The sequence below is a fragment of the Prosopis cineraria genome, unplaced genomic scaffold (genome assembly GCF_029017545.1).
Source record: "Prosopis cineraria cultivar Desert tree isolate PC_DT_omini unplaced genomic scaffold, ASM2901754v1 PC12, whole genome shotgun sequence".
Lineage (NCBI taxonomy): Eukaryota > Viridiplantae > Streptophyta > Magnoliopsida > Fabales > Fabaceae > Prosopis > Prosopis cineraria.
The window spans coordinates 2041422-2055708 of NW_026555343.1; the positions used below are offsets into that span (position 1 = coordinate 2041422).

General features: G+C 35.0%; 1 protein-coding gene across 3 annotated transcripts; it reads right to left on the minus strand.

Annotated features, from left to right (window-relative positions):
* Positions 1-281: 281 nt before the first annotated feature.
* On the minus strand, positions 282-12247 carry LOC129287476 (uncharacterized). 3 transcript variants are annotated; one of them, XR_008587717.1, is made up of 21 exons: positions 12070-12247; positions 11622-11840; positions 10921-11029; positions 10474-10836; positions 10310-10365; positions 8967-9213; positions 8826-8881; positions 8442-8691; positions 8162-8325; positions 7879-8015; positions 7701-7802; positions 6774-6912; positions 6502-6588; positions 6267-6428; positions 4917-5273; positions 3731-3834; positions 3546-3658; positions 2395-2687; positions 1638-1853; positions 899-1358; positions 282-679 (listed from the first exon to the last, which is right to left on the minus strand). XR_008587717.1 is itself a non-coding variant. In XM_054923642.1 (20 exons), the coding sequence occupies exons 1-20, from the start codon at positions 12112-12114 to the stop codon at positions 972-974; spliced, it is 3453 nt and encodes a 1150-aa protein (XP_054779617.1). In that variant the 5' UTR covers positions 12115-12247; the 3' UTR covers positions 842-971. The 3 variants fall into 3 exon arrangements, 2 of the variants coding, with proteins under 2 accessions (XP_054779617.1, XP_054779616.1); XM_054923642.1 differs by lacking the exon at positions 282-679 and having other exon boundaries at positions 842-1358; positions 4917-5120; XM_054923641.1 differs by lacking the exon at positions 282-679 and having other exon boundaries at positions 842-1358.
* Positions 12248-14287: the final 2040 nt, after the last annotated feature.

Sequence of the window (14287 nt, forward strand, 5' to 3'; positions counted from 1 at the left end):
ATTTTATTTTAATAATGTACTATATATCAAATGGATTCTAAACATATCCATATAATCAAATATAATTTTTTTATATCATTTTTTTTGGGCAATATAATTTTTTTATATCAATCGAATATAATCTTTAGTATGTAGCCAATTGTAAACTAGAGAGTTGGGCTCAAATTAAGCTCGTATTTTTTAAAATAAAAATTAAGTAGAGTTTAAGAACTAAAATTTTATCAAGATTATAACATGTCTCATGTCTCAAGATTTAAAGAGCATTTACAAAAAAAAAATATTTATAGATTACCAATGAATTATGGTCTCATAAATTTGTATCTCTCTAACTTTCCTTCCCTCCTACAAAAACTTTACCCTTTTACTAAATTCAACTCTAGTTGATTTTATCTCTTTCTTTTTATCTTTCTCTCTCCCCCTAATTTTTCATAATATATTTCAACTTTAAGAGTAAAGAAATCAATGCTAAAGTGATAGAAATGGGAAGAGCTTTCCTCATGTAGCAAACGCCTTTGCCATCCTTTACTGCCCTCAGTGCTGCTAATTTGCTTTACTTTTGGGTCATGTTATTGCTCATTAGGTAGACTATGCCCATTAGCACTTTATTTCTTTTGGTTCTTTTTCGGTACTTCAAACAAAGTAAACAAAAGGAGTTCGACTGAGCCAATTGAACATAAACCTGGACAAAAAGAAAACTCATCTTAGTTCTTCATTTGTCATCCCTTCTTTCTTACTGATCTGAAAATATAAAGAACAAGGCAATTCTCTAGGATTCTTTACATTAAGGTAGTTATCACTAATTTAGCGTTAGCATGTATTGTTAAGCAATCAGAAACTTCCATTTCTCATCAGAAAGAATATGAATGAAATAGAATTAAAGAATGCTTTTTATTCTGACCTAGAAAAAACAGAATGCTAGTGTCTTTGGCATTTCGGCTATCCTGACTGATCTGCCTTGAGAAAAATTTCCCTTACAATCGATGCGATATTGAATCAAACAAATCATTCTTCGTACTTCTAACCAACCTCGCAACTGCATTAACTTTCTCAATAATTGATGGAAGAAGCTCAGCTGCTTCATTATATAACTGAGCTCCAGCTTCTTCTGAAGTCTCTCCTCCACAACTACTGATTTCTAATCTTGAAAATAACTGCACAGCAATCTCAGCTGCAGAATCCAATCTATTCAATGCATCCTTGCATGCAATTATGGTTTCCTTTGGTCTATTCTCTTTAGGAAGACTTTCTTTTCTATCTGTGTCCTCGCTCAGATCATTGTCAATCGAATTTTCTTTGACCGGGCGTTGAGTCAATGCACATGCTGAATTTTCGGAGCGTTGTGCCAAATTCTTGAGGTCCTATTGAAACAGTAAACATGTAAGCAAAGTAAATTGTTACTATATCTTAATGAAATTTCTGAGGAATATAAAGGAAACAGATTATCTGTATCATAAATGACACTAAGGAAATTCACTAACGAAAAAGCTTGATGAACTGCATGATCATGCGAGTAGTAATTAGATAATAAATTAACTTTATGTTCACTTCCAGTCCAAATATTTTATGAAGTTGTTTTCATCATATTTGATAGGTAAAAGTAAGGCATAGATGAATATGTCTTATGCCGCTTGATTTACCTGTTCCAAAGAAATTTTTACTTGTTCATTTCCCATCATCTGAGAGGATGCTTTTTCCAACATAGTATGAGCTGTGGTGTCTCCCTCATAGTTACTGGTTTCATCAGTGATATTTCTGACTGGAGTGCTAAATAGTCCCTTGCAGCCCCCAGGGTAACGATGCTGCACAACGAATCTTGCAGAGTACCTATGCAATAATGATTTTCGTGCCTCCATCTGCGTAAAGCCATAAACAGACAACACATTGAAGAAGAAACTATAAAACAAAATTTCAGGTAGTAGCCTTAATCAACAAGAGGATGTCATGCTTCCCTAGAGATTTTGGAGCAATTCAACCGCATCTATTTATAAACCTTACGTCCATTCTTAGCATCATAAATTTTAGTGCTTCAATACTCAAATCAGGAAATTGATAATGAACCATTTTATTAAAAATTGAGGTTTTGGATCCTTAGAAAAAAAAAAACGAAATCAAAAAGAACATAGCTGCACAATGAACCATTATCTATGGAGATTTCTAGTGGCGCATTTCAGAAGTTGAAGACAAACTTTCATCTGATATTGACAATATAAACAAGTCTATTCACAATTATTACATTTCATTCTGAATTTTATAGTAGGTAGCTTGCGATTTATGAGATTAAATTGAAGTAAGATGACTTTTCTAGGTCATGTTTAAATTCCATCCTTAGCCTTTCGGCCTTCCAGGAATTAGACTATTAATACATATTGCAACATGACATGCAAAAGGACTAACCTTTTGTGTATTTGATAAACTGCCAAAATGTTGCTTAAATAGTTCACTTTCTTCTTCAGGATGCATATTGTGTAAGTCGGACTCATTAGTTGCTTCTGAATCACTTTCATATCCATCTGTATGTAACTGCTCTGCTGTGCTGCCAGAAATTTGTTCAGGACATTCACAACATGATCCATTATTACCGTCGGAACCTGCAAGTTGGTCTGAGAAAAGATTCTGTTTTTCTCGTTTAATATGGCTACCATGCCCAAAAGAACTTTGGTCCCTTATAATCTCAGCCCCTTCTTGTCCTGCAACGAGCCATATTTGTAACACAAGCATCGCTTTTATAAGGTTGTAAGTTAGATAAGTTCACACTTGTTTGCTTTAGCCTCAGAGTTTAGCATGCTTCCAAAATCAGGAATTTATTGAGCCTGCCACCCATGCTAAAAACATAAATATGAAGAAAATGTGACAGATCATGCATGTGACAATAAAGATTGATTAGCACCACATATCAACAGCATCATTACAGGAAAATTGACGTCCTTTCTACAAATAGTTAATTGCTTCAACCCGAAATTTTCATAAATCATTTAATGCGGGCGTTGATGGAGAACAAGTGAGGGAAAGGGGAAGGGGGAAGAAGATAGGTGGCAGAAATAGAGATAGGGGGAGAGCTAAAGGCAAATATTTAGTCTCAATAATAATTCAGCAAAAAGTCTAAAAATGGAAATAATCAATGGCTACTTATGGAGCCCTAAATACAATAATAATAACAACTTAAACTTCATATAAAATAAACTCTAAAAAAAGTAAAAGGAAACCTAACTTAAACTTGAGCTAAAAGAAAGCATAAAAGAGGAAACAATCTAAGATCGCCTAATAGGAAACAAAATAAAATATTAAATAAATTCTTCCTAACTTCCCAGCAGAAGTATTTACCAAAATCAAACAAGTAATTCATTTAACACTTTGCATGCAATGCCATTTCCACTAGGTGCATAATTATGTCCGCGCACAAGTGATTATAGTATTAAGATTTGTGTTAGAAACACAATATTTTGTCATCAATAACATGTTGATTAACAAAGCCGGACTTCTTTCCTCTGATCAACATGGATGAAGATAGGGAGAAAAACAATGTAACCATAAAGGTTTGGCCTTACTTGAGGAAAACTTTGATATCTTTGTATCCATTAAACTTTGCATCTCTGGAGAGGACAAAGCATCCATGCAAACAGTATAAACAGAGAGCCAACGGTCGTCCAAAGCAAAGTTGCTGAAATTATAGTGAATCCATGAGCAAAGTACTCATGCCATCAGAGGTTAATGACCGAGACTCAATGCTTACCTGAAAGTTCCTTCTGGCCTTGAAAGACATCGAGATTTTGTACACCCAGGTGATGAGGAAGCATGATCAACCGGTACAGTAACTTCTGGGGATAAGGAATAGGCCTGGTCATCACCAATGAAACAGCCATTAGAAAGTAGAGCTCTTTAACCAAATTTTGAAACCATAAGCATTTGAGTATTAATTTTTTAGGATTCTCTTGAGAAAGTGTTTTTGCAAGTATTTAGATTATGTCATTAGAAAATTCCTTATTTAGATTAGGATGGGATCAATTTTCAATTGCATAGATAATTTAATCAAGTAAATTCCAAAGAACTAGCCATTAGAGGAATTTGAAAATTACATCCTCCCTCATTTTTGGGAATTCCACACACAGCACATGCACACTTACAATTTCATAAATATTAGGATTACACATATGAATAATTTTAAATACAAGGAATTTGCAATTCCCCAGAATTCAACACAATCCATACTGCAACATTGGATATTAACTTTATGTATTTCCACTTTCTTGACGTAGTTTTGTCTGTTCTATTTTCTTTTCTTTTTTTTTTTGGAAAACACAATTATCAGTCCCTATAGCTTCATCGGGTTTTGTTTTTAGTCCTTATAATTTTTTTTCCAGTGTTCTCAATCCCTATTAAGAGAGGTAGAGGAAGACCTAAGAGAACACTCTTGGAAGTTGCTGAACGTGATCTCTTAATTAATAATATTTCTAAAAGCTTAATAAATGATAGAGCACAATGGCGTCTTGCAATCCATGTAGCCGACCCCACCTAGTGGGATAAAGGCTTGTTGTTGTTGTTGTTGTTCTCAATCCCTATAGTTTTAAAAAGATTGGGTAACCTTTGTTTTCCAGGTCCTTATGGTTTCCATTTTTTCAGCGTCTTCATTTCTAACACTGAAAAAAAAATTATAAGGACTAAAAGCAAAACCGGATGAAATTATAGGGACCAAAGATTATGTTTTCCCTTTTTTTTTTTAACTTTCAAGATTTAACTTTTCACTGTGGTTATATTTTATTATTGATGAAAGTATCAGGCCTTCTTGCATCCTCTCTCCCATCCCCGTCAAAGAAAAATTCTTTCACTGGCCTTATACTGAACATTAGGGGCAAAAACCAAGATAGAAACATGCTGGAAATTCTAAAAAGGGGACCAGAAAGAATCTAAAATACATATACCTCTAATAAAGTGTTGTTTGTATTCTGGCAGACAATATTGGAGCTGCTCACTTTGGCTTGTGCCCATTTTGGAAGTCTTGAAACACTAAATTTAAAAGCTTTAGCCTCTCTATAACTGCTTCCTGGATAAGACATTCTCTTGCTACCTTGGCCATTGTTCCCCAGTGACCAGACATCCTCAGGATTGATATTAGATTGCTGCAACTGCTCTCCATAGGATCGTGGACGGCAAAAAGTAGCAGATTGAGCTAAGCTTCTTGGAGACAATGAATTACTTTTCTTCATTATATTCTCCAGTATTTTAGAAGACAAAGAAGCAGGCAATTTCCACAGGAAAACACAACCATAACCATCTACCTGAACGCATTAATAAAAAAGCATAGTTGGCTACAAGAAGAGATTGACAACCTTCTTTTTTCTATCATGGTGACAGGAAAAAGCTATTTAGATAGAGTCGAAAACAATAGAAAAGCAATTTGCATCGGAAAGGCATCTTTAATTAATTAATTAATTTTTGGTCTAAAATATGCATGTTCAAGTGGGAGAACTTCATTATTTGTGAAAATTTTATCGAGTGTTTTATCACTCTAGCAAACGCATTTAGCTCACATCTGCAAACACATGTCAAAAGCAAAGCCGTACTTCACATATAAAGCCATGAATACCCGAAAAAAATGTCAAATTGTACTGCCTAAAAACTCTGTCTACAAGGTGTGTCTTTTCAATGACCCATAAAAAGGGAACATTAACTGTTAAGAAACAAGAGCCATATTTACTCTGAAATGAACTTTTCCTTTACATTGACATTGCTATGCCAGAAAGAGAATACGGTAATGCTGTTATTCAAGAACAGATTAAATAAACTAGAGAGTACTTTGCAGGAGAAGACTAGAATTGCGGTACTTCTGAACTCCTAGTTGCAGTCAAAAGTCAAATTACATCAATTTTAAGGATGATTTTTTTGGAATACATTAAGGATGAAATGTTGATAATCTTGGAAGTGGTATCTTGAAGCCTCCAAGCACATCTTTCTCTTTCCTTCTCCAACATCATGCTTTGATAAGTGATTAAATTTAATCATTGAAGTCCTGAAGCACATGTTGCTATTTCACTTCTCCAATATCATGCTTTGATGTTCTAGATGATTAAACTTAACCATGGATCCATAAGACCTGAAGGCTAAAAGTATGCGCTTTCTTTTGGCATGTGACACTTCAATGTTATACGTCTTTAAACGTAAGCACAGTTAATTTCTTTGAGAAAATTGAAAACAGACAACTCTTAGATATTGCATACAGTTTTCTAAAATAGGGCTACAAGAAATGAAAGTCAAGCATGAAAAAATCTTACAGAAACTATATGCTTGCAATCAGGCAAGAAGATGATGCCAGTTACAACTTCAGCATGTCCCATGGCATTTGCAACCATCTCCCCCGTGAAAATGTCGTATATGCAGAGGGACTTGTTAGAGGATGAGCAGACCACATAAGTGCCACTTGGATCCATTGTAACCTGTAAACATAATTAATTCCCAGCAAAACAGAATTTTCACATTTCGTAATCCGCTTCCGACCATATAACTCACCTTTATAGGGTCTCCAAAATCTTTATCTTGCTTGTATGACCTAATTAGCTTTCGATCAGCGATGTCAAATGTGTTTATCTTCTTATCCTACGATTAGGAAAATAAAATCAGTAACTTCAAGCAATAGCATTATGTAATTACGATCAAAAGCTTCTTTGAAAAAGTGTGCTCATATAGAATTAGGTGGACTGAATGTTTTATGCTTTTTGGATCATCTTTTAAGTCACCAGTGAGCATGAATAGTAACTTCTGTTTACCATTACCCATATTACCTGCCCAACTGTGATTACAATCCCCAATCTTGGATCTGCAGCCATGTCATAAACAGTTCCACGCGAAGCCTTTAAACTATGATGCTGCAAAATTTTATAACCAGAATCTGCTATCCGAATGTCACGAAGCACCAGCGAACTAGAAGCATGAAACAAAGGGAACCATTCAATGTCAAAAAATGACAAAGTAGGGTTGACTCCTTATTGTGGCAACATTCTAATATACTGTTGATTCTCTTGAAATTCAGGGTAAAAAAGAAACATGATGAATCAGAGTCAGATATTTATTGTTCATTCTAAACCAATAAATAAGAAATATAAAATAGTTTTCAAATCCATTCTGAGGGAAACTGTTTCCAGGCCAATAAAAAAAAATTACAACCCTGATGTTCATAGATATATGATCTTGAAATGTGAAACTGATGCTAAAAGCAGCATCAGACTGTTGTAAGGTAGGTGGGCCGCACAAATAAATCATAAATTTCTTTCACTTCAGTCTCATTGACTACACAACAAGCCACTCATTACATTTTGATATGATTCAGCTGCTAAACAAATGAAATAAAGAAAAGCAAAAACAAAAAAAATTGCAGGCTTGTAACTTGCACAATTTAACTGATGCAAACATTGCATCAAATGTCGACTACAATAGTACTTACTGTTGGTATTGATTAGGCAGTATTTTCTAACTATAATCTCAACAGATTGCTAATGTTCAAACTTCTTTTAAACAAAAACTGAACATTGTCAGCCTCAGAATTGTCAACATGAAAATTGCAAAAGCTTACACAGTCCACTTTAGTCCTTCTTATTAACTTTTCAAAGTCATTATGATATATGTGAAGACAAACTCTATTATAATCTCTGTGAAGAGAAACTTGCATTATGCCCCCGCGCCAACAAAAGGACAAACCAGTACCAGCATACCTATCAGCACCACAACTGAGGATCTTGCAGTTGTTGCTTGTAATTGTTATAGAAGTCACAGCAGCTGAATGATCATCAATACTGTCAATGAGATTGAAATTTCTGCCATGTGCAACATACAGACAGTCATTTGATGATCATCAATCACTTAGATAACTAAAACACTTACAAGACATACCTTTCTACATCATAGAGATTAATTATACAATCCCTACCCCCCGAAGCAAGATAGCAACTGTTTTTGGCAATTTCTTCACATATGTCTTGGCCGCATAAAGTAAAGCTCAGTGCAAGGATCTCTGCCCCATGAGCACTCTGAAAGAACAGCCAATCTTTACTCTTTAAAAGTTTGCATAAATGACCATTAACAGGAGAGGGGGAAAACAGAATGTCATCATATAGCATTTTACAGCTCAGTAGTTTTGGTCCTTCTGCAAAAACATTTGGGCACCTCAGTTCACCTGAATGCACGTGTAATCTGATGTTTCAAGGTTGTATATATGAAGGTTTCCTTCACAATCACCAGCAGCAAGATACTTTCCATCTGTACTAACAGCAAGAGACCGAAACCCTTTCCTGCCAACATCTGCTTCAACTGCTTCATGTTCAAAAGTCCCAGTAGTTACTGCAACAAGAAAGGGGAAAGATGAAACATGAGTAGAAAAATATAAAAACATATTGCAGGCAGGCAGTCTTCAATGTGAGAGCCTAAACAGAAGGAAAGTGAATTGGCCGTATTACCTAAACTTGAAGAACTTGTTAATTCAGCCTTTATAGAGTGATGCTCTGCAGTGTCTTTTGGTAAATCAGATTGCAAAGCAAGATCCCATAGCCTTATTGTACCATCAGCAGAGCATGTTGCAAATGAAATTCCACCAGAACAACCTCTAGCAATGCATGCAAGGGATGGATCATGCATGTTTTCACAACATAGATTTTTGACATCCCATATACATGAGGAATGTGAAACTAGCACACAAAACCTTGCAGCCTGGAAAACATTGAAATTTTTCTTGCAAATCACTATTTTTTGTGGGAGGGGAGGCTTTAGTAGCTGTAACTTAATGTGCATAGATGACAAAATTTACCAAACATATGGACATAAATACCACAAAAACCAATTACCTGATGCACATCATGGATGCTCCAAATGTATAGAGTATGATCCCCATAAATAACCACTGTAGTGCAATATGGAGAATATTTTTAAGGCAGAAGGTTATGACATGTGTGATTATCAAAACAAGTACAATTTTGAATGCTCACCAAGCTTTTCTAAGGCTGAAAACTGACATGCAACTGCATCTGGCAGGGCAGGCAACTGTTGAAAGTCCCGCTTAGCAACTTCATCATAGCTAACTATATCTTTTTCATCATGAAACCTTTTTTCCTGTGAATATAATATGCTTCCAGCATATTCTAGAGACTCGGGGGAAAAGAATTGGACTATTCCATCGTTGCACGCACAAGCAATTAGCTTTCTTGATGTTGATAATGCAAAAGCTTTTTTTACCTGAAATATATAGTGACATTATAAGAGAAAATGAAGAAAAGGTCACCTGAAGCGTTCCCATAACTACTTATAACAATTTTAATCTAGTACAATTGACAATGACAAGAAAAATTTGAAGATTCAGCTGCCACAGCCAATAACTTCAAGCAATTTAAAGTATTTAAATGTATCAAGTATCAGAGATGAAGATTGTTTCTTTGCCTGATTCTGACTATTCAGAGTCAAACAGAAATAAAACTTCATCTGCTCCAAGTTAATATCAGGAAACATCAAGCTGTTAAGCCAAAGCATCAGTTTTCCCCTATTTTAGGGGCTCATTTAGTAAAAAATGGGAATAGGAAAGGGAATGAGAACGGAAAACCCCCCCCCAAAACATGGGAAGGTCTCTTTTCAAGTAAGTCATTCTGCCATCTACCATACCCAACTAAACATCCCCTCACCTTTTCACTCTCCTCAAATCCTTTTTCCATGTACCAAATGTAGCCTAGAACGTTTTCACTCTCCTCAAATTCTTTTTCCATGTACCAAATGTAGCCTAGAACCTACATAATGATGTCTTGAAACACCGGTGCCTTTTGGTTTTGCCAAAACTCTGGTGCCTGCTGGACCATGCCACTCAAGGGATAAAAACACTTTTTTACTTTCTGCATGTTTGACCACCACAAAATGCCACAACTATGGTGCAGCAGGTTTATGTTTTAGCAATGGGTGGAAAGGAAGGAACTGGAACTTTTGGTATAAAGCAAAACCAGAAGTAGAGTCTTTTAACTTTGACAAAAATAACCACTTAAATAAATCATTGTTACAAAAATTGTCACATATGTTATTAACATTGCTAAAACAGGTTATCAATAGATTTGGTCAACTGTAAATCACTTCTTTGCAATAATTCTTCTTGGAAAAAAAATTCTTAAAAAACCAGAAATCCTGTGACAAGCTAAACAGACTCTTAGAACTGTTACTTCACCATGGTCATCTAGTTTTTAGTCTATCCAAATCAAAGAAACAACTAAACATTATATCTGTCAAAACTTCCATAATGGAAATACACAGTAAGACATGCTTAATTTTATGTAAATGATAAGAGTTGAAACACCTTTAAATCCACTGACTTTTTGACGGCCAATCCAGAATCTATAAGGTGCAAAATTCCTGTGAACAGAGAGAGAATCAGCAGATCTTATGCAAGATATACTAATTGTTTAAAAGTCCAAAGGACAAGACATATCAATCTTAGAGTAGTTCTGAACTGAATCAAACCTGCATCAGTTAATGCATAAAGGGGAAAACTATCACCCGCTTGTTTGAAATTATTGCTCCATACAGAAGAAGCAATGGATATAAATGAGCTTCCTCTTTGAATAGCAAGGTTGGCAGGCTTTGCATGTATTGCCAGTGATGTCGTCCTGCCCATCCCTCCATTCAGTTGAGTCCTCCTAGATGATCCAAGAGCCCACAATTTCAAGTGCCTTTTCCCAGCAGTTACAATAACTTTTGCATCCAAAGAAAAGCCAACACTTGTGATACTAGAACAAGATGAAGTTGCTTGAAGCTTTGTAACCAGCTCACCACTTCGAAAGTCCCAAAGGTGTATATACACCCCAACAGATACCAGGTGTTTACCTGGGAAAGATATTATAGAATAAGTAAGAAAGAACACAAAATATGAATCAAGGAAAATGTAGAAATCGTTAAATCGTAACTAACCATTGGGTGAGAAAGAGATGCAAGCAACTCCATATAGATGACCTTTTAGTTCAGAGATAAAGGATAAATTAACAGAATCCCATACTATTACAGAGGAGTGGCGCCCTGCCTGCAAACCCAGTTAAATTGTTGTCAGATCAGAGTGTCATTAATGAAGCCATCATGTATTATTCAGAAAACTCATCGTCACTATTAACATAGAAAAGGAAAGGTTTTGTCACGAGCAAAATCACCAATAAATCAGGGGGGCATAGTTATATCTAACTCGCATCAGATGCAAGCCTGTAAATGCGGAATATTACCTTGTGTTTAAATTTTTGAGTTTCACCATTATTTATCTTGTTTCTAAGTAAGTTACTAAAAATAATGGACATGCCTGTTCGAGTGTAATTGTAACACTTGACAATTCCATCCTTGAGAATAAACTGTGACGAAATCAGTGTGGATGGAAAATTTAAGTGCCTGAAGATTGCTTCAATGATTCCTCTTATTCATCAAGGTTTCTATTGGTCTGAGTAAAACATCACTGAGCAAAGAACAGTCAACGTCCACTCAGAAGTTATACATAATAATGATTACATTTCATGTTTTAAGACAAACCTTCCACGTACTATCACTTGCAACAAGATGAAGTTATTTTACATGTGGGGTCTAGACTCTAGGGCTTCTTATGATGCTAATTTTTAAAAATATATTAATACCTCTCCAGCTGCAATAAAGTGTCCGTCCTGTGATAAAGCTACACAGCTCAAACGCTTTGGCGGTCGATGAGACACCATGAGGGGCGACTGAGTACCCAAATTGACATTATAAACAACCACCACGGAACCCGCCAAATAGGCAATTGTGGATGTCGAGATATTGGAAGCCAATCCATTGCTATCCTTGGTCGTCAATCCAATAATCTCCTCCAAAACCAGCTGAAAAACTCAAACATAAATAATATAAATAGGACAATTTATTTGGATGTTAAACTAGACATAATTTGACAGATGAGAAAAATAGCTGAAAAGGAACATCATTGCTCATTCAATATACAAATATACAAATACTATTTTCAACTAGCTCGTCTTTCTCGGAAATCAAACAGTAGTAGGGTTCAATTTAAGGTTTTGAAACGCAATGCGACTTGTTCGCTCGGAACCTCACCTTTGATGAATTATCGTCTCTCTTGAGCTTGCGACTTGGCTTCATTCTGATTACAGGACAAAAGAAGCCCTAATTAAGAAATGGCTTGAACCTTCGAGATGAGCTCACTGACACTGTAGTGCTTTGAGAGATAAGCGGGAAATTTGGGCAAATACAAGTGACAGGCTTCCAAGTTCAATCTTCAAACGACCGTTACGATTCCCAAGTCGCCTGACGGATAGCACGGTCAATCCAAACTTTAAGGGAAAATGACAGTGATAATTAGATCCAACAGTAAAATTAATAATAATTAGATTTTATAATTTTTTTTAAAAATTAAATTATAAATATTAATTTAAATCATTTAAAAAATTTTTTAGGATATAAAATTTATATTTAATACTTAAATATTTATTTATAATTAAAAATTTTAAATTTATAATCGTTTGAATCAAAATTTTAAACTTATTTTTAAAAACAATATTGAAAATTTAATTGTGGTTAAGATCTAACTATCATTCTCCTAAATTCAAATATACCACCAGGTCTAATTTTTTATTTTTTTTTCTTAAAAATAACCGTAACCACCTTAAAGTTTGAGTTGTTGATAAATTTTTTTTTTAACTTTTAAAAATTAATCTACCATTTAGTAGATAAAGAATGAAAAACATATTTATCTAAAGTTTTTAATCACAAAAACCCTAGTCCTACCTGTGTGATTGATATGGAAAAATCTTCTTTACATAAACAATGGAAGGCAATCAAATTAGGTCCTCGTCACAATAAAGAGCAAGAGCAGCATAATAGAGATCCATACAAACTCTTCCTCCTAACGACTTCTTAAAAATCAACAGTGATACTGCCTTTCTTTCAATCGATGGTGCAACAACCATTGAAATTGTACGTAATTATTAGAATCAAATCAGTCTCAGCTTCTATGGCAGAGATTTTAGCTTTAAAGCGAGCACTCTTATTGGCCAAGAATTTAAACTATAATAAAATTATCTTTAAAGGTAATTGCCTTAATCTAGCACGGTTTATCCAAAAAGATCAACAAAGTCTGGGCGAACGGTAGAGCAACAGCATCACTAACGATATCTCAACGCTTATGGGGTCAAAGGTTGGTTTTTTTCTCTCCTCTGTTTCACTTAAAGACAATTGTGTAACAGACTTCATAACTGCTTCTGCACACAAGAAGGTGGGTCTGATCGTATGGGTTCACACACCACCACCTTCTTTGTTTTCTCTTCTAGTCAGAGATGTTGCAGGCATTTTTAAATCGTTAATATGCTCTTAGGCTCCACAAAATCGAGATGGCATTGGTTGATTTTTCTTGCCTTTGTTTCCGCTGCTGTTGCATTATTATTATTATTTTTTTGCTCTCTTCTTTTTTTCTGCCTTATTTTTTTGGTTGCTCCTTTTTGCTATACTCTCTGTCTTTTGGCATTAATATGATGCACCTTTGGCCAAAAAGAAAAACATATTTATCTCATTATTGATATATTTTAATTTCTTTTTTAAAAAACAGGTAGGAGAATTAGTTATTAATTTGATATGTTAAGTTATTAATAAACCTTATGATATTTAAATATGTTGTGGAGAATTTGCATATAGTTCTTTCCATATATAAAAAGAGTATTTTTTTTAAAATAAAAAAAATGTTTGAGAGCTTATAATAGAATGAAGGGTAATGAAACAAAAATGTCCATAAAATTATTAGTTATGAGTATCCAATAATTTAAAGTAAGAAAAATAACAAGAATGCCATAATGTTATTTTGGTAGAGACAAGAGTGGCTAAAGTGTTAACTCTCATTAACCTTCTTTAATTTTCAATGTTAAACCCCTTTCTCTTTGCCAGGTAGGATAGAAAATATGGTGTGAATATTTTGACACTAATTTAGCTTAGCAGGTTCTCGCCTCTCTAGTCTCTCGATGGTTGACTCCTCAATCCTCAGTCTGTCTCCTCAAACCACCCCTCATCGTCTCAGCCTCTCCTGAAATCTTCCGAATTCCTCAATGATCTTCAGTTTAGCGTCAGCATTTACTCGAATCTTGGAATCTAAATCAAATTGAAACCTGGTCTCCTCAAGTATCCCTCGTGAGGCACTTCGAGCTCGGCCTCGAGTTCCTGGCTTTTACTTTGTTGAGTGTTGACCCTTGCCTCGAGTTCCTTGCTTTCGTGGAGGCCAAAGATCCTCACTTAGTCTCTCTCTCTAAGATTAGCAGTGACGCTCAAC